Source organism: Cinclus cinclus, unplaced genomic scaffold, assembly GCF_963662255.1.
Source record: "Cinclus cinclus unplaced genomic scaffold, bCinCin1.1 SCAFFOLD_75, whole genome shotgun sequence".
NCBI lineage: Eukaryota > Metazoa > Chordata > Aves > Passeriformes > Cinclidae > Cinclus > Cinclus cinclus.
Window position 1 is genome coordinate 509,839 of NW_026912161.1, and position 18,694 is coordinate 528,532.

The 18,694-nt window shown below is 53.9% G+C and overlaps 2 protein-coding genes across 2 annotated transcripts; both read left to right on the forward strand.

Moving 5' to 3' along the window:
• Positions 1 to 3,046: 3,046 nt before the first annotated feature.
• LOC134057540 (uncharacterized) lies at positions 3,047 to 9,619 on the forward strand. Its single transcript, XM_062514496.1, has 5 exons — positions 3,047 to 3,084; positions 7,301 to 7,405; positions 7,452 to 7,854; positions 8,277 to 8,349; positions 8,536 to 9,619. Exons 1-5 carry the CDS (start codon positions 3,047 to 3,049, stop codon positions 8,604 to 8,606), a joined length of 690 nt encoding a protein of 229 aa, XP_062370480.1. The 3' UTR covers positions 8,607 to 9,619.
• A 5,872-nt stretch (positions 9,620 to 15,491) lies between these two features.
• Positions 15,492 to 18,211, forward strand: LOC134057541 (zinc finger protein 239-like). The gene is made up of 3 exons (XM_062514498.1): positions 15,492 to 15,843; positions 16,198 to 16,338; positions 16,525 to 18,211. The coding sequence occupies exons 2-3, from the start codon at positions 16,257 to 16,259 to the stop codon at positions 17,439 to 17,441; spliced, it is 999 nt and encodes a 332-aa protein (XP_062370482.1). The 5' UTR covers positions 15,492 to 15,843; positions 16,198 to 16,256; the 3' UTR covers positions 17,442 to 18,211.
• Positions 18,212 to 18,694: the final 483 nt, after the last annotated feature.

The following is an 18,694-nucleotide window of genomic DNA, read 5'->3' on the forward strand; positions in this document are numbered from 1 at the left end:
GGGTCAGAGAGATGGGGGATTTTTTATCTGACATGGACAAAGGTAAAAGATGAGAGGAGGCTCTCTTTCCTGGGATGATCCAAGTTTATTGTCCTGAAGGGTTCCAGGGAGAAGAGAGATAGCATGGGAAACACGGGGTATTTTCAATCCCAACTCAGGGGCGGAGGAATCCCGTATCACAGCCACTCAGGGCTGGCCAGGGGAAAGGGAGGGGTTAAGGGAAGGGGACAACCACGATACAAACCGAGAGTGAAACAGAACGAACCATCCTCAGTGCAACACAAAAACATAAATGTGCATTAAAACACCAGGGGAGCAGAGAATTCCTCCAGGCTAAAGGTGAGTCTGGTCCCACTACAGGGATGTATCCACTAAAGGAGGGGAGTTGTTTATGGGAACTGACCACAAAAATCAAACCCAACAAACACTGAAAGGGACTCTGTCGAGCTGCACCACCGAGTGTTGGCAGCAGGCAGAGGCACGAGGTGCACGCATGACCGAGAAGTACCACTTCACTTGGTTTTTCTGCTTATGTGGATTTCAGTTCTGCTTCACTTCACAGCTGCTATTCTGTCAAGGTCACTTCCATTTTCACAAGCCTGTGTCACGTGTGGTCAAGGCTGGAAATCCTCCCTTAGGATTTCCATGTCTCATCTGGATTTGCCAGGAAGCACGTGCACACAGAGATGCCCGTTTCCGTGACAGGTCACTCAGAAATCATGTAAGCCAGCAACTTGCTCCTCACTGGATCACTTGGAAATACATAAAAGAGCCAGAAGAAAAATAACCAATCAACAACCCACATTTGTTGACATAGCTTAGTGCAGCTTCATCCTAATATTCTGCCCAGTGATGGAGAGAAAGAAGGAGGAAAGCTGTTCTCCCACTTCTCCCAGTTCTGCACCAAGCAGTTGGAAACAGCCAGCACTGCCCTCACCTGCAGCTGTGGCAGCTTCCCTCCTTCCTTCAGCCTCGCCCTGACTTCTGAGGGGCCAGAGGCACCACACCACCCAAAAGCATCAGCGCTCACACCCAGTGCCAGTACGGATGTCTTCATGGTCCATCTTTGGCCAAACAAACCTCGGGCATGGTTTTGCTTTCCTGACAGACTTGGGCAATCTCATTCCCATTTATCAAGGCAACGCACCCCCCCCCTCCCTCCCCCCCCGCCCCCCCGCGTATGGCTCTGGAGTAAGAGCCCCTCTGGAACAAGAACTCGAGAGAAGACTGCAGGGAAGAATCCAAGAGCAAAATGAAATCCCACATATTCAATGCAGGCCGGCTTCTGGCAGGTTCCTTGTGGCTTTTGGGGCACAAGAAAAGCCTTTAGACCATAAAAACATATGTGAAAACCCCACACCGAGCACTTGGTTTTAAAGCTGTTATTGCACTTCATGTTACAGATAATAGAATTGCTTTGGGATTTGGCATTTCCTGCACCCACGCAAACACATTAAAATAATTAAGTGCTGAGTCCTGAAGCTCAGTTCTTCCAATCTTATTTTGGTGGTGTCACTTGACATACCAAAATCCAAAGCAATACTTCCAAAAATGAAAAGCAACTCCCTCCCCTCCCCATTCAGTTTTCCAGTGGAGGGGTCCTTTTAAGAACAAGTTAAAGAAAAGAAGAAAAGCCCAAGACCTACTATCAGCTAGTGTACCAACCCCCTGTTTTCCATAGATTCTCATTATGCCTGATGGCTTCTCTAAGAAAATCAATTTGTACATGTAAAAACCTGTCAAGTAGGGGCAGGGGTTTCTGAGCCCCCACCTCGCAGGTGAAGGATCTGAGGAAGAGTGGCACAGAGGGATCCCAAAGTGCCCAAGAGAGGTTCAAGTTCACTGCGTTTGGGCAGCATTATTTGAAACCAAAGTGCTCTGCAGCTGCCCCAAGCCTGGAGTTCACAGAAACAAAATGAGCTCCCCCTCCTGCCTCGTTTTCTGACTTCTCTCATCAAGGGACAATCACATCATGCAAAAAATAAGAGAGAAGATGCTAACACCAGTCCAGTGCCCCCCAACAGCTGGCACCAGGATTCATTCCCTCCCCTGGCTGATGGAACTTAAACCCAGCTGTTCTGGGATTTAAGGAGCAAAGCCCAGCTTTGCCACTTGCTGTTCCACTCCTTCCCGCATCTGCAGAGCACAGAGATTGCTGGGTTCCATATTACATCTCAAAGCAGCAGCCCTGGGAGTGCTGCTGGAACCCAGAACGCCCCCCCCCCCCCCCCCCCCCCCCCCATTCCCAGACACCAACCGGACTGGTCAGCCTCATACTCCTCAGGGACAAAAAAACCAAAAACCAGTAAAAAAAATGGGTATTTTACACCAAACAGGACCCATTTCAGAGGACAAATATCCCACACTGCCACCCCGAGCATGCCCAAGGCTTTGTGACAGAAAAGCAAAACTTCACATGTGAAGCACCATTTCCCTTGGAACAACACCCTCCATAAAAATTGCCACATAAAAGCCCAGGTGTTTGCAACATCCTCGGTAACACATTGCACATAAAGGATCAGGTCCCTGGCTGTCCTTGTTTGAAAGACAGGTGTTTGCTAAGGAAAGCAGAAGCTTCCCTTTGGACTGAAAAATGTGATGCTTCCTTCCTTCCGATTATAATGATTTTGAAATTAAGGGAGCTCTCAGCCAAAGATATGGGGGTAGGAATAACAGTTCTTTACTAGTATACCTAACAAGACAAACAAGAACAACAACAGCTATGAAATTACCCACAAACAGAACAGTAACTCAGTCCCAGTCCTTTCTGAGCTGCAGTTCCCGGTGCTGGGGGCGGGCAGGTCCTGCAGAGCCGCAGGAGGGCTGGGGGTGATGGCAGCGTTGTCCCAGGGGGAGAGAGAGATGGAGAGAGCCCTCCGCTCACGGTGTCGGTCCTGGTGCTCAGCAGAGTGCTGGATGGTGGTAGTTTACAGCAAGAAGACAGCAGGGCAAGGTCCGACAGCAGTGAGGATGGTTCCCAACGCTGGGATGGCGGTGATGGGAAAGAGGCAGCGATTGTCCTTCTCCTCTGAACTCCGAGGGGAGAATGGGCCGAGGCCCCGCCTTCCGCTTCCTCTTCTGGATGTTTGAATCTCGGGGGGTTTCCCTCTTCTCTCCCCTCCCCCTTGCCACCAGGGCCTAGTCAACAGATATCTTAGCATGACAATGGGGAAAATTCCACAGAGGGAAAAAGGAAAGAACCAACCCCCAACAGGTGATCATCCTTATCTCTGTAGGAAGTATCTTCTGTTAATGGGCCATTGAGTCCTACTGTATAACTGATGAGATTACATCATCCTATTGGGAGATACTCCAGCCAGGAGGACTAGCCAAGCCTTTCCTACCTAGATAAAAAACTGAGGCTTAGAACGCCAAAGGCAACCTTTTTCCACTGGATTCCAGAGGAAGAACCAGGCTTTTTTTCCACATCATTACTGGACCCTTTGGAGGAAAACTGCACCAGCACCCTGACTGACAGGGTATCAGGTTGTATTCTGACTCTGTTAGTGGTTGTATTTTTTTTTTAATTGCATGTATTTTGTTTTTCCTTTTTCTCTTCCCTATTAAAAATTGTATTACTGACTTGAAGTCTCACTGGTTTTGCTTTTGATCCAGTACAGGTGGGTTGGACTGTGAGGGTACACAGAGACCCACTGGGACATACTGGGACATACTGGGAATGATACTGGGCAATAATGTAGCAAACTGAGGATACTGTGAGTGATACGAGGTATAGTGGGACCAACTGGGGACACAGGGAACAGTGTCTCATCCGCCACAGCCTCACAGCCCCTCATAATACAGTTCGGCACCAAAAACACCTGCAAAGTTCGGTGCCCAAAAAGCCTGGTTAGAGCCCCCCAAGCTTCCCCCAAGTGCTCCAGAACCACATGCGTTCTGCCCTGGGGACCTCAAGTCACGGCTCGGACTCAAAAGTGTCCCCCAGGTGCTTTCCCGGACCCCAAATGCTTCGTCCGAGCCACTTCCGGGACTACAGCTCCCATCATGCTCCGCAGTCCCGTTAGAGTGCTATTCCAGCCGTGACTACATCTCCCATCAGGCACCGCGACCCACAAAGAGACAATGCGGATGCGCCCTCCTGTGATGCTCCGCGGCTGTATTCAATCGTATTATGCCCGTGCCTACAATTCCCATCATCCCCCGCGCCCCAGAGAGCCCCGTTCTAGCCCCCCAGGTGCCCGCCCGGACCCCGAAGCGCTCCACATTCCCCTCCCTGACCTCCAAGTTTTCGCCCTGGACCCCCAAGAGCTCTCCCAGCCTCCGAGGTGTCCGTCAGAATCCCTCAGTGCCCTGCCCAGTGCCCACCCGGCCCATTGAAGTGTCCTACATACCCTCAAGTTCTAAATTCCCTGTGTAGACCCAAGACTGCCCCAAATGTACCCCAGAAATGTCTCCCTGGACTCCAGAGTGGCCCCTTTTACCCTGTCTGAGAAAATGATAACAAGGATTACAGAAGGACTGAAAAAAGTCTACTTATCATACAGAAGGAGAAAGCAATAGCCAGTAGTTTTCAATTAATTAATGAAGGGAATTGTGTTACTTAGAACCAATCACCAAGAATTTTTATGATTGCTAAAACCGTATAGATTTTTTAACACATAAATGAAAAATTAGGTAATAAAAATATTATTTTTATTATTAAAAGAAAAACATCTTTGCAATTTTATTATTTTATTAATATATAATTATAATAATAAACATGCAGGGATTTTTTTTATGTTTTAGGATGTCAGTCCCAGGTGGGCAATGTCTGACATGGTGAGGTTGGAGGTGAGAAGCAGGTTGTCCAAATAGGGTCAACCCTGAAAGGGATCATTCTTCTCTGTGCCCAGACCTTCTAAGGTGACATTCATCATCAAGATCACCTGGGGAATGCTTCGGTCACCTCTTCTCTGAATTGAAAAATTAAAAAAAATATTCACTTGATTAAAACCAAAAATCATGAGGTGCACTTTGAACTCTCTCTCCTTAACGCTGACACTGACACTGACACTGGGGATCCAAGAGCATTGTGACTGAGGAACCTCATGGAACCAAGAGTCCATTGCTACACTGTGCAGCCTGTGGAACCAAGGGGAGCACAGTGACATTGCGGGGCCTCATGGAACATTGGAGACTATTCTGACACTCTGGGACCCACTGGAACAAGGGACTGTTACAGCTTGGCAGGGCCTCATGGAATCAAGGGCACGGCAGTGAACACTGTGGGTCTGCACAGGATGAAGGGTTCATTCTGACACCGTGGAACCCAGGATACCATTGTAACACTATGGGGCACCATGGAAACAAAGGTGCATTGTGACAGAGCAGGACCTCACGAAACCATCGAGGCCATTTTTACACATTGAGGCCTTGTGAAACCAAAGGGCCATGGTGGCACTTCAGAGCCTTGTGGAGCAAACAGGACCCTAGTGACACTGTTGGACTCAGTGGAACCAAGGGGCCATTGTGACACTTTGGGTGTCATGGAATCAATGGTCTGTTTTGACACTGCAGGCCTTAACGAATCACAGAGACTATTATGGCACTGCAGGTGATGTCTTGGAGTGGCTACCTAGAACACAGGCTAGACAAGGTTAAGGGAATAAAGTCGGTGCTTATTAAAGGCCTTCAATAGATACACCTTGGACAGTGAAAAGCTTCCCAGAGGCTACACCCAAGGTGGATGGTGGTCATGACTTTTTCAGACAGATATAAGTTTGGTCTGTTTGCATATAAGGGGTTAATCCTCCAATTACAGCTTCCGCTAATGAAGTCATATTCCCTCAGTTTGCTCCCCCCTCCCAATTCACTTTTGTTTATTGTATTTGGAACCTGAGGCTGTAGGGTGTCCTTGAGTTTCAGAGGAATCTTTTTGTCTGACCAAAATGTGAAGATAGTTAACTAATACTTTCTATGGAGTTTAGAGTTATGCATTGATGCATAACAGGATTTCAAAAATATAAAGGCTAAAATCTTATGCCATGACAGGCCTCACTGAACCAAGGGGCCACTGTGACACTTTGTGGCCCCATGGAACCAAGGAGTCCATTGTGACGCTACAAGGCCTCATGGAAGCAAGGAACCATTGTGACACTCTGGGGTCTTGTGCTAAGGGGTGATTGTGTCACTGTGTGACACCATTGAATTAAGGAGTCCATGGTGACACTGCAGGGCCCCATGGAACTAAGGATTCATGGAACAGTGCGGACCCCATGGAACCAAAGATCCACTGTGACACAGCAGGGCCTCATGGAATTCTGGAGACCATGATGACACTTTGAGGCCACGTTGAATCAAGGGGCTCTGCAGGGCCTCGTGGAACCAAGGAGACCATTCTGCCATTGTGAGTCCCCACAGAACCAAGGGTCCATTGTGACACTGCATCACCAAGGAGACCCCTGTGACACTGCAAGGCCTCATGGGAACAAGGGACCTTGCAGTCCCTTGTATATCTGCAGAGGGATTTGTCTCCTCTACAACGCATGTGGGGGAGACACCTGGCTGAGGGCTCCACATCCTCCTGCCTTAATTTTCTTTGCATTTCTCATTGTTCTTTCAAAATACCCAAACCCAGGGTAAAGATGTTGAGCTAAGACAACGATGGCAACATGGGGGGGGATCTTCCAGGGGATGTGGGGGGTGCTGTGTTCAAGAGGGTTGAGGGTTCCTGGGAGGGATTTGGGGGTCGCTCAGGGTCTTGGATATTCTAGGCTGAGCAGTTCTAATTGCTTTGGGAAACTCTGGCAGAGGTTCTGGGGCAGTTGATCAAGGATCCCCTGCCCAGGAACTGTCCACATATCCCCTGTACCAGTTTTGGGTTTCTCCTGTCCTGGATCCCCCTCTCCTCGCTGTCATTCTCCTTGCCCCCTGCTCATTCTCATGTTACCTCGCTCCTGGTCCCACCCTGCTCCCATCCCAGTCTGGATCCCATTCTTGGTCTCATTCCCTGTCCCGTATTCTCTGTCTGGTTGTCATTCTCATAATCCCGGTCCCATATTCCCTGTCCTGTTCCCGTTCTCATATTCCCAGTCCTCATGCTGGTCCCGCATTTCCATTTCCGTATTTCCTGTCCCATTTCCGTATTTCCATTCCCAGCCCTATTTCTAATCCCGGTCCCATCTTTCTAATCCCTATCCCATATTCTCTCTCCAGTTGCTGTATCTGTATTCCCTGTCCTGTTCCCACATTTCCATTCCCAGTTCGTGTCCTGTATTCCCCGTCCCAGTCCTGTATTCTTGTTTCTGTTCCTGGTTCCCGTTCCCATTCCCTGTCCCCATTCCCTGTTCCCTCTCACCAGGCCCCGCCGCCATCGCTCCGGCCCCCCCCGCGGCCCACACGTGACCAGGGAGAACCCCGCGCTGCTTCCGCCCACCAATCACAGCGCGCGATCGCTCCTGGATTTGCATAACCACGCTTTCGGTCCTGACCCCGCCCACCGCCGGCTGAAGCGGCGTCCGGGCGCTGTTTATTCCCAGTTCCCTCCCAGTGCTCCCAGTAAGAGCGGTCCTAGCACGGAAAGCGCTCCCAATTCCTTCCGGGTTCTCTCAGGATCGCTTCGAGTGCTCCCAGTATTGGTTCCAGCACTGTGCAGGGCACGGCCACTTTGGAACCCCCCAGGGCAGAGCACGGCTGCTTTTCAGTGTCGGCACCGACCTGGGCCGGGCTGGGAGCGGAGGAGGGGGAGGAAGGAAAGAGGAGCGGGAAGAACAAGAAGGGGAAAGTCAGGAACATGAGGAAGAAGAGCTGCAAGAGAAAGAGCAGCAGCAGAACCACTCGGCTCCCCCGCCCGCCCGCTCAGGCTGCAGTTCCCCCAACTCTGGCAGCATCGCCCTGCCCCCCCGGAACCCACAGGTGAGCGGGAAGGGGGACCTCGCCCCAAAACCAGCGGGGGCGTCTCTGGAAGGTTTTCTTTTTGAGGGGCCAGGGTACGTTTGGATCTTGAAGGACCCCGAAGCTCAGCCGGAAATGCCCCGGGAGGGATCTTGGCAGGTCCCACGTGGTGATCACCCAGTACTGGTGGGCAGAGGGCCAGTATGGGGTTTGGGGATCCCCAGGAGAGTCGTGGGGGAATGCGGGAGCCCCGGAGAGGGGAGAGCGCAGAGGGGCATTCCCAGAGCCAGGGAACCCCGGGCAGCCTGGAGGAGTGCAAGAGGTTGGTGATGAGCAGCCCCAGGCTCTCTGAGGTTGAAAGGGGTGATGACATCTCCAGCTACCCTTGGCCCGCAGGAACATCAAAACCAATGTGCTCAGCCCTTGTTTTTCCCCAAAACCAGGATTTCCCATTCCCAAATCATGGTCAGATGGAGGAGGAGGCCGTGAGGAAGATGGCCCAGAAGCCCTATGCAGGTGAGGGGGAAGTCCCTGCCCCCTTCCCCCTCTGTCCTGCTCCATCTCCCAGCCCAGCACGGCCCCCGGCTGCAGGACAACCCCGCTGCCGACACCGTCCTGCTGGGGACGTGCTGGGGGGATCTCCTTCCCCCTCCCTCTGGAACAGAGGCAAATCCCATCCTCTCCTTGTCCTTCCTCCCCCAGACAAGGAGCTGAGGATGGAGACCAGGGAGGACAAATCCCCACAGCTGAACCTTACGGAAAAGGCACTTTAAACCAGCTCCATGGTGCAGGAATCCAAGGAGGAGGAAAAGCCCCAGAGATCCCTCATGAGGGGTTACAAATGCAGATCACGGTGATCCAAAGCAGAAAGACCCACTCCGGGCCAGGGAGGTGGCCAGAGATGCTGCTGGAGCTTAGAGCTGAGAGTCCATGAGCAGCTTCATGATGGGGAGAAGCCCCACAAGTGCTCAGAATGTGGGAAGAGCTTCAGCAAGTGATCCTACCTGATCCAACACTGGAGAATCCACATGAGGGAACAGCCCTATGAGTGTGGGGAGTGTGGGAAGGGCTTCAAGACAAGCTCTGACCTGACTGCCCACCAGATGAGCCACACAAAGCAGAAGCGTGCCGATTGTGAGGAATGCAGGAAGACATTTAAGACTAGCTCCAGTCTCCTCAGGCATCAGCAGATTCAGAGGAGAGGCCCTTCCACTGACCCAACAATGGGAATGGCTTCAACCAAAACTCCACTGTCGTCACCCACCAGCGCATATATACTAGGACGAGGCCCTACGAGTGTCCCAAATGTGTGAAGTCCTGTTCCAGAAGCTCTCACTTTACCCTACACCAATGAAGGCACCACTAAGGGAAGCCCTGCAAATCAAGTGCAGGAAGAGCTTCATGTGCTGCTCCAGCTCCATCCCCCGTGGCAGGATCTGTGCTGGATGTTCCTGTGGCCCCCAGTGGGCAGAGCATTGCTGGTCCATGGTGCCCGTGATCTATGTTAGAAATACACCTGGCTGGGTGGCTCCACATCCTCCTGGCTCCCCATGGGCACCTGGACATATCCACAGATCAACATCAGAAATCCATTGTGAAGAGCACGTTTGTCGACTTCTGACCCGAGAAAAATCTCACTCTTTGCATCTTCTGGTGGTATCAAGCAACACTGAATGGCCTTGGAGGTCTTCTCCAATAGAAATCCATCATTTTAATCCTTTCTGGCTCATGGGCATCTTCCACAGCCAAATGGGAACATATTGGGGCAAGCCCCACAATTTTGGAGATGGTGGGGTGGAAACCCCTTCAAAAAGGGTTCTTCCCACCCAGCCAAGCATGTGGATGCTTTGCCAGCAGGGACACATAAATTCTTTTGTTTTGGCCTTGAAACGGTTTCTGTTCATTCCTTTGAAAGCCCTGTAACTGGGGTTAAAAATAACGACAAGGAACTAAGACATGGGTGGGGCCATGGGGGGAGATGGATGAGGATGTGAGGAACATGGATGGGGACATTGCGAAGTGCTGTCCAATGCAGGTACTGCCACCACATCCCCACTATCACCACCACAGTGCACCAGCCAGATGTCATCACCCAGCAGGGCAGGAGGTGGAACTTGTTCGGCTGTTGACAAGTGGCCCGGAGGTGAGTGACAGTCACCAGGGCGTCCTAGGGACTCCACGCTCAGAGGACCCCAATGGCCCAAGGTACAGCACAAGGGTCAGTGCCACCCACAGTGTCATGTGGCCCCATGCTACATGTCACCAGGGGTGTCCTGGTGACATTGTCCCCCTGCTATCTGTCCTGGTGGCATCATGTCCTTTCCCCTCTGTATGTCCAAATTCCCTACCATATCTTCCTCTCGCCTTCCATGTGTCCCCTGCCCCCAGTGGGGCCAAAAACCATGAGGTCCTGGGCTGTCTGAGGGGACCCATCCTGTAGTGTCCCTGTGTCCCTCAATGTGTGCCCATGTCCCTCAGGATGTCCCCATGGCTGCTTCTGGCACGGAGCATCTGCACTCACCCTGGCACAGGTAGGAAAACACTGTAACACCCCATGACATCCTTGTCCTCTGATTTTAGGTCCTTTTCCCCTTTTTTGGGTTCAGTGCCCCCTATTTTGAGTCTTTTCTGTGCTTGTTTGGATTCTTTCCATCCTTTACCCCAATTTTATGCACCCTCGCCTTCACTTTGGCACATTTTTGGGTGCATCCCTCCCTTCCAACCCCCTCCGCACCTTTTAGGCGCCCCTCACTCCCCTACACCCCAACTCCCTTCCCCACAGACATCTCCCCAGCTGTGTCCCCAACTGTCCCCCTATGCCACATGGACTCAGTGCTCACCATCCTGGATACCCTTGAGTCCCCGGCCTGGGACTGTGGATTTCCTCTTCCAAGAGATTCAGAGCTGGACCGGCTGCCAGGGGATGCCGATGGCACCAGAGCTCAGGGTGGGTGGCCTGGTGAGGTTGGTGGGAGGGGGTTTGGGGTCATCTTGGGACTGACCAGGGGCTTGTCCACTCTGCAGTGAGAAGCAGCCCTGGCCAGGGAGTCTGGGATGGATGGGGGCAGGAGAGATTGGACACTGGTGGACACTTGATGGACACCTGAGTCATGGATCCCAGCTTGACACTTGTCTGGATAGCTCTTGGCCCTGCAGCCCCCCAGCCTAGGCAGCTCCGAGCCCAGATAACCACCAGCCTTGATACACACCTTGGGTGTGTATCACCTAACTGGCCCACCAGCCCATCCCAGTAGCCCCAACCCCAAAACCCCCCAAAACAAACCCAATTCCAGAACATCAATTCTGGATGCTCCCTGCAGAGTGAGGGGGAAACTGAGGCACGGGATGAGGTGATGGGAGGAGACTTTGAGACTCACCCTGGAGACCCCAAAACGAGCACCCACCCCCCAAATTGTCACTGCAGCATCTCAGGCCCCCCAGCTGTCACACTGGGGCGACTCCAGGAGCCACTGCAACCCCAGGCCCCTCGAGGGGTGACCTGTGGTGTCCCTCTGGTGTCACTGGCGAGTCCCCAGCAGAAGCAACATCACCTCCTCAGCAGGAGGAAGACGAGAAGGAGGTGAGGATGTGACTGAAACTCCTGCCCGTTCACATGGGGAGGTCGCCACTCGAACGGGGGCCAAGCACAGGTGGAGCAGCGGAGGTACCATGGGGACTGGGGGGGGGACATGGGGACAGTCCCCAAGGTCCCCTCAGGGGATGCTGTGGTGGGGGCGGGGGGGAGGGGGTGCAGGGTGGAGCAGCATCTTCAGGGGGATGTGGGGAGATGGAAATGGCTGGGAGTGACCCCAGAAATGTTTTCACCACCTCCTCCTGTAACATGTGGGCCGCCCCCTTCTTTGGGGTGCTGGTAACAAATTGGCAGATGGCGGTGACAAAAAGCGCAGGTGCCACCTCGGGGATTGCACAGAGAGAGGGTCCTGCAGCACGACCAAGACCCCCCTGACTGAGGGGCACCCCAGGGTGACAAAGGGGGGGGGGGTCAGGGGTGTCCCCAAGGTGTGAGGGGAGCAGGTTTTATGGGGAAGTGTGGTTGGGGCGCAACAGAAATGCGTCCAGTCCTGCCGGTGTCCGGAGCACGAGGGGGACATGGCACCTGTTACCCTGTCACTGTGTCCCCCTGTCTCCCATCATCCACTGTACCCCACTGTCCCTTTTGCTGGGCAGCAAGGGGTGGTGGCACTCCTGGATGGGTGTCCAGGTGGATCTGCACTCACCTGCTATGGACAGAGTTGTCAAACGTGATGTGGGGACACTGGGTTGCACTGTCATTGGCATTTCACTGTCATTGTCACCATCACTGTCAGTGCCACTGCCATTTGTCACTGTTATTGTCACTGTCACTGTCCTTAGCACTGTCACTGTCACCATCACCATCACTGTCATAGCACTCACTGGCTGCTCCCCAGGGTCCGCAGAGGTACTGGGGAACAGCCAGGGGACAGATGGATAGATGTGGGACAGAAGGACATGAGTGAGACACCAGGAGAGACATAAGGCACACAAAAGGGACATGAGAAGATACAAGAAGGACACTCAGGGGACACTGGGACACTTGCGGACACTCACAATATCACTGAAGGTGTAGCAGTCGGGGATTTTCTGTTTTAGTAGCGTTTGGATGTTGATGGCCTTGAGCTGGAACTCCATGATGACACTGATCAGCCTGAGGGGACAAAAAACACCACAAGAGGCCTCAAAATCACTAAAAAATAAAATAGGAAAAAATCCACCTCAAAATCCCAAAGAAACCAATGCAAAAGGGAAAACTCCGCCACAAAAAATCCCCAAAAAAGAGAACAAATCTGCCCATAAATCCCCAAAAAACCCTGTGAGTTCCCCAAGTTCAAAAAAAAAACCTGGAAAAGGAAAAATTTGACCCCAAAAATCCCCCAGAAATTAAAATTCCACCCCAAAATCCTAAAAAAAAAAAAAAGGAAAATTTCCACCCCAAAATCTCAAAAAATCCAATGCTAATGGAAAATTCCACCTGAAATCCCCAAAAACCTCAGGAGTTCCCAAAATAACAACAAAAAAAAAACATTCTAGAAAAGGAAAAATTCTGCACCAAAATCCCCCAGAAAACATCAGGAAAGGGAAAACTTGGCCACAAAATCCCCAAAAATTACCCTGGGAAAGGGAAAATTTCATCCCATAATCCCACACAGGAATTCGGAAAAAGGGGTCGCAAATCCAACACTTGGATTTTAGGGATGGGAAACTTCCCTGGGTGGGACTTGTGGGATTTACCTGTGGAATTGGAGGGTGAAATTGCTGTCAGTGCAGTCCAGCACCAGCAGCTGGGGGTCTCCAGGGTACACCCCCAGGCACTCTGTGGGCTTGGGACTGGGGTCAGGGAATGCTGAGAGCCCAGAAACCCTGGGACTTCCCAAATCCTGAATCACATATACTCCAGGACCATCCCAAACCTTGCACCTCAAACCCAAACCCCAAACCCCAAACCAAAACCCTACTCCCAAACCTCTTGGGACCATCCCAAATGCCTTTAGAGTATCCCAAATCTCAAATCCCAACCCTAACTCTAAAACCCAAACCCCAAGTGTCCCCACCAGTGATGATGCTGGAGGCAATGTCGAAGGTGTCATTACCAGGGTCAATGTCCCCTGTGCGGAAGAAGTGCTGTGCCTGGTGCCATCTCTGGTGACACCTGCAGTGCCAGCATAGGGGTAGTGGCCCAGGGTCTTGTTGAGGACAGCCAGGTACTGTGGGGACAGGGAAACAGTGCTGGGGATAGCACTGGGGCACCTCAGCGTCCTCAAATCACACCAGTGTCCCAAATCACCTCCATAGGCTGAGGTCCTTCATGTCCCCAGATGACCACTGTGTCCCCAACTCTTCTAACCCCTTTCAGTGTCCGTGTGCCACCTTCTTGAGGACAAAGGCATGGGGTGGGAGGTGCTGGCCTGGCACAGCCCTCGGGGTGCCCAGTCCCCCTTGTCACTCCCACACCTGTGCATGTCCCTGTGCCAGGGCTGGCATTAACGGTAGCACCGGGCCAGGCACTGGCACAGACACCAACCAAAACGGCTTGCAACCAGCAGGGCCACCCATGGGGTGGGCACGGAGCCACCCCAGCCTGGCCCCACGCCTGGCCTGTCACTGCCATGCCCACCAGCATTGCCACACCATAGACTAATGTGTCCCCTGGCACTGCCGTGCTCGTGGTGGCATCTCCACGGGCATTCCAGCACCTGCGGCGGCACTTCCATGGCCATGTGTGCCTTGGTATCACCATACCCCTGGTGGCACCTCTATGACCACCTCATCCTGACACCCCTGATCACCACCCCCTGTGGATGACAGGGACACTGTGGGCACCTGCACCCTGTTCTGTCCCTTCAGTTACCCCCTTGTAGACATCTCTGCTGCCAGTGGCACAGGTGCCACCTGATGCCACCGTGTGGGACTTGTCCCAGTTATCGCCGATGGATGGACACCTGGTGCCACTGGGCAGGGATGATGTCCCCAGGGCTTGTGGCAGAGCAGGACCCACACTGGGAAGGCCACATCCGAGGCCACCAAACTGTACCCAGCAGGCAGGAGGGACACCGGTGAGAACATGGTGGTGCCGCAGGGGGGGTGGCAGGTGACGTGTGGGGCACATGTGGGCACAGGAACTCATGCATCACGGGCTGGGGCAGGTACCATGCTCCAAAATCATGTCCCCTGTCCCTGTGTCCTGTTCCATGTCCTGTGCCATGCTCAAGGTCATGTCCTGTGTCCTATACCACACCCTGCACCCTGTGTCATGTCCTATATGCCCCATGTCCCATGTTTCATGTCTTTAGTCCCATGTCCCATGAAACCCTTCACGCTGTGCCCCAGTCATGCCCAGGGCCCTACACCAAGCCCAATCTTGGCATCATGGCCCTGGGAACTGGGACTGGCACTGGGGCTGGAAGCCACCTGGGACAATGCCTGGCATCATGACACAGCAGCTGGAAACGTGGTGGGGATTGGGACTAGACAATGGACACCGGGTCTGGGGCTGGGCACTGGAACTGGACACCAAACCAGGATCTATCTTAAGCCCCCATACTGGTCTGGCAGCACTGAGGTTACTGGGGATACTGGGAGCTACTGGAGGGGTACTGTGGGTGCTGACTGCTTCCCCCCCAGAACACGACGAGAGGAACCCCCGGGGGGGGGGGGGGGGGGGGAGGTGGGGGGCAGGAGCCCCGAAAATGAGACACGCGAGCTCCCAGTTCAGCAAGGTCACGGTGCGACAGCCCAGTCCCTGGCTCCTCCCCTGTCCCTGTCCCCTCCTCGGTCCCCAGGGCATGACACGGGGCTGTCCCTATCCCAGTCCCTGTCCCCATTCCCGGTCCTGTATTCCCGGTCCCTGTCCCCATTCCCTGTTTCCATTCTCGGTCCCTGTCCCCATTCCAGTCCCCATTCCAGTCCCCGTTCCCACTCCCGTTCCCGCTCCCGCTCCCATTCCCGTTCCCGTTCCCTCTCACCGCACGCCGCCGCCATCGCTCTGCCCACCGCTCCCGCCCTCACGTGACCAGGGAGAACCCCGCGCTGCTTCCGCACACCAATCACAGCGCGCGATCGCTCCTAGATTTGCATAACCACGCCCTCTGCTCCGACACCGCCCACCACCGGCTGTAGTCGGGTCTAGGCGCAGTTTGCTCCCAGTTCCCTCCCAGTGCTCCCAGTAAGAGCGGTACTGGCAGGGAGAGCGCTCCCAGTTGCTTCTAGGTGCTGTCAGGATCGTTACCAGTGCTCCCAGTATCACTTCCCAGTGCCGCGCGGGGCGCAACCGCTTTGCAATCCCCCAGGGCGGAGCGCGGCTGCTTTTGCGCGTCGGCACCGGGCCGGGCCGGGCTGGGGGAGGAGGAGCGGAAGGAAGAAGAGTAGTGGAAGGAAGAGCAGCAGCAGAACCGAGCGGCTCACTCGCTCGCCCGCTCTAGGCCGCAGCTTCCCCGACTTCCCCGGCATCACCCCTCCCCCCGGAAGCCGCAGGTGAGCTGGGAGGGGGAGCTCGCCCCAAATCCATCGTGGGGAGGTCTCCTGGAGGTTTCTTTGTGGGGCAGGAGATGTTTGGATCTTGCAGGACCCCGAAGCTCAGCCGGAAATGCCCCGGGAGGGATCTTGGCGGGTCCCACATTGCGATCGCTCGTTCTGGCGGAGAGGGGGCGAGATCGGTTCTGGGGATATCCGGGAGAGCCGTGGGGGAATACGGGAACCCCGGAGCGGGGAGAGCGCAGAGGGGCGATCCCGGAGCCGGGGGACCCCCGGCAGCCTGGAGGGGTGTGGGAGGTTGGTGATAAGCGGCCCCAGGCTCTCTGAGGCTGAAAGGGGCACTGGCTTGTCCAGCTGAACTTGGCCCGCAGGAACATAAACCCAACGCGCTCAACCCTTCTTTTCCCCCAAAAATGGATTTCCCATTCCTAAACCTTGGCCCGATGGAGGAGGAGGCCGTGAGGAAGAAGAACATGCCCCCGGAGCCCCAGGCAGGTGAGGAGGAAGTCCCTGCCCCTTTCACCCTCTGTCCTGCTCCATCTCCCAGCCCAGCACGGCCCCCGGCTGCAGGACAGCCCCGCTGCCAACGCCGTCCTGCTGGGGACGTGCTGGCGGGATCTCCTTCCCCCTCCCTCTGGAACAGAGGCAAATCCCATCTTCTCCTTGTCCTTCCCCCTCTAGACAAGGAGCTGAGGATGGAGACCAGGGAGGACAAATCCCCGCAGCAGAACCTTGTGGAAGAGGCTGTTTGGAGCAGCTCCATTGCACAGGAAACCAGCGAGGAGGAAAAGCCCGGGAGATCCCACATGAGGATGGGCTGCAAACACAGTTCTTGGGTATCCGAGGAGGAGAACCAGGGCCAAAGAACCGGACAGAGCTGCAGCCAGAGCTCAGAGCTGGGGTTCCATGAGCATCTTCATGATGCGGATAAGCCCCACAAGTGTTCAAATTGTGGGAAGAGCTTCAGCAAGAGATCCTCCCTGATCTGGCACTGGAGAATCCACATGGGGGAACGGCCCTATGAGTGTGGGGAGTGTGGAAAGAGCTTCAGTACGAGATTCAAACTGATCCGCCACCAGATGATCCACACTGGGGAGAGGCCCTATGAATGTGACATACGCAGGAAGAGGTTTCAGACCAGCTCCAATCTCGTCATGCATCAGCGGATTCACACAGAAGAGAGGCCCTTCCGCTGCCCTGACTGTGGGAAGGGCTTCAAATACAACTCCCGCCTTGTCTCCCACAGGCGCATCCACACTGGGGAGATGCCCTATGAGTGTGGGCAGTGTGGGAAGTGCTTCAGGACAAGCTCTGAACTGATTGTCCACCAAAGGATCCACACAGGGGAACAGCCCTATGAGTGTGATAAATGCAGCAAGAGGTTTCTGACCAGCTCCAGTCTCCTCCTGCACCAGCGCATTCACATAGAGGAGAGGCCCTTCTGCTGCCCCGACTACGGGAAGGGCTTCAGGCACAACTCCAACCTCGTCACCCACCGGCGCATCCACACTGGGGAGAGGCCCTATGAGTGTTCTGAGTGTGGGAAGAGCTTTTCACAGAGCTCTCACCTGACCAAACACCAATGGAGGCACCACTAAGGGAAGCCCTGCAAATCAAGTGCAGGAAGAGCTTCATGTGCTGCTCCAGCTCCATTCTCCATGGCAGGATCTGTGCTGGATGATGCCGAGTGACCCCTGGTGGGCAGAGCCCCGGTGATCCATGTTAGGAAGACACCTGGCTGGGCGGCTCTTCATCCTCCTGGCTTCCCTTGAGCACCTGGACATATCCACAGATCAACATCAGAAATCCATTGTGAAGAGCACGTTTGTCGACTTCTGACCCGAGAAAAATCTCACTCTTTGCATCTTCTGGTGGCATCAAGCAACACTGAATGGCCTTGGAGGTCTTCTCCAATAGAAATCCATCATTTTAATCCTTTCTGGCTCATGGGCATCTTCCACAGCCAAATGGGAACATATTGGGGCAAACCCCACAATTTTGGAGATGGTGGGGTGGAAACCCCTTCAAAAAGGGTTCTTCCCACCCAGCCAAGCATGTGGATGCTTTGCCAGCAGGGACACATAAATTCTTTTGTTTTGGCCTTGAAACAAAAAGGTTTCTGTTCATTCCTTTGAAAGCCCTGTAACTGGGGTGTCCTGGTTTGAAGGACAGGTGTTTGCCAAGGAAAGCAGAAGCTTCCCCTTGGACTGAAAGAAAATATGATTCTTCCGATTATTATAATTTCGGAATTAAGAGAGCTCTCAGGCAAAGATATGGGGGTAGGAATAACAGTTCTTTACTAGTATATTTAACAAGACAAACAAGAACAACAACAGCTATGAAATTACCCACAAACAGAACAGTAACTCAGTCCCAGTGTTTTTTGGCTGCAGGCACCTTTTCCCTGAGCTGCAGTTCCCGGTGCTGGGGGCGGGTGGCTCCCGCAGAGCTGCAGGAGGGCTGGGGGTGATGGCAGAGCTGTCCCAGGGGGAGAGAGAGATGGAGAGAGAGCCCTCTGCTCACGGTGTGGGTCCTGGTGCTCAGCAGAGTGCTGGATGGTGGTAGTTCACAGCGAGAAGACAGCCGGGCAGGGTCCGATGGTGGTTTCCCGACGCTGGGATGGGACACAGACGGCGATCGTCCTTCTCGTCCGAACTCCGCGGGGGAAATGGGCCGAGGCCCAGCCTTCCTCTTCCTCTTCTGGCTGTTTGAATCTCGCGGGGCTTGCTTCTTCCCTCCCGTCCCCTCCCCCTTGTCACCAGGGCCCAGTCAACAGGTATCTTAGCATGACAATGGGGAAAATTCCACAGAGGGAAAAAAAAAATAGAAAGAACTAACCCTCAACATTATC

Coding starts and splice junctions, on each gene's coding strand:
- LOC134057540 (XM_062514496.1), top strand. CDS start 3,047: ATGGGCCGAGGCCCCGCCTTCCGCTTCCTCTTCTGGAT. Junction 7,406..7,451: donor GCGCGATCGCTCCTGGATTT/GCATAACCACGC, acceptor CGCCGGCTGAAG/CGGCGTCCGGGCGCTGTTTA. Junction 8,350..8,535: donor GGCCCAGAAGCCCTATGCAG/GTGAGGGGGAAG, acceptor TTCCTCCCCCAG/ACAAGGAGCTGAGGATGGAG.
- LOC134057541 (XM_062514498.1), top strand. CDS start 16,257: ATGGATTTCCCATTCCTAAACCTTGGCCCGATGGAGGAGGAGGCCGTG. Junction 16,339..16,524: donor GCCCCCGGAGCCCCAGGCAG/GTGAGGAGGAAG, acceptor TTCCCCCTCTAG/ACAAGGAGCTGAGGATGGAG.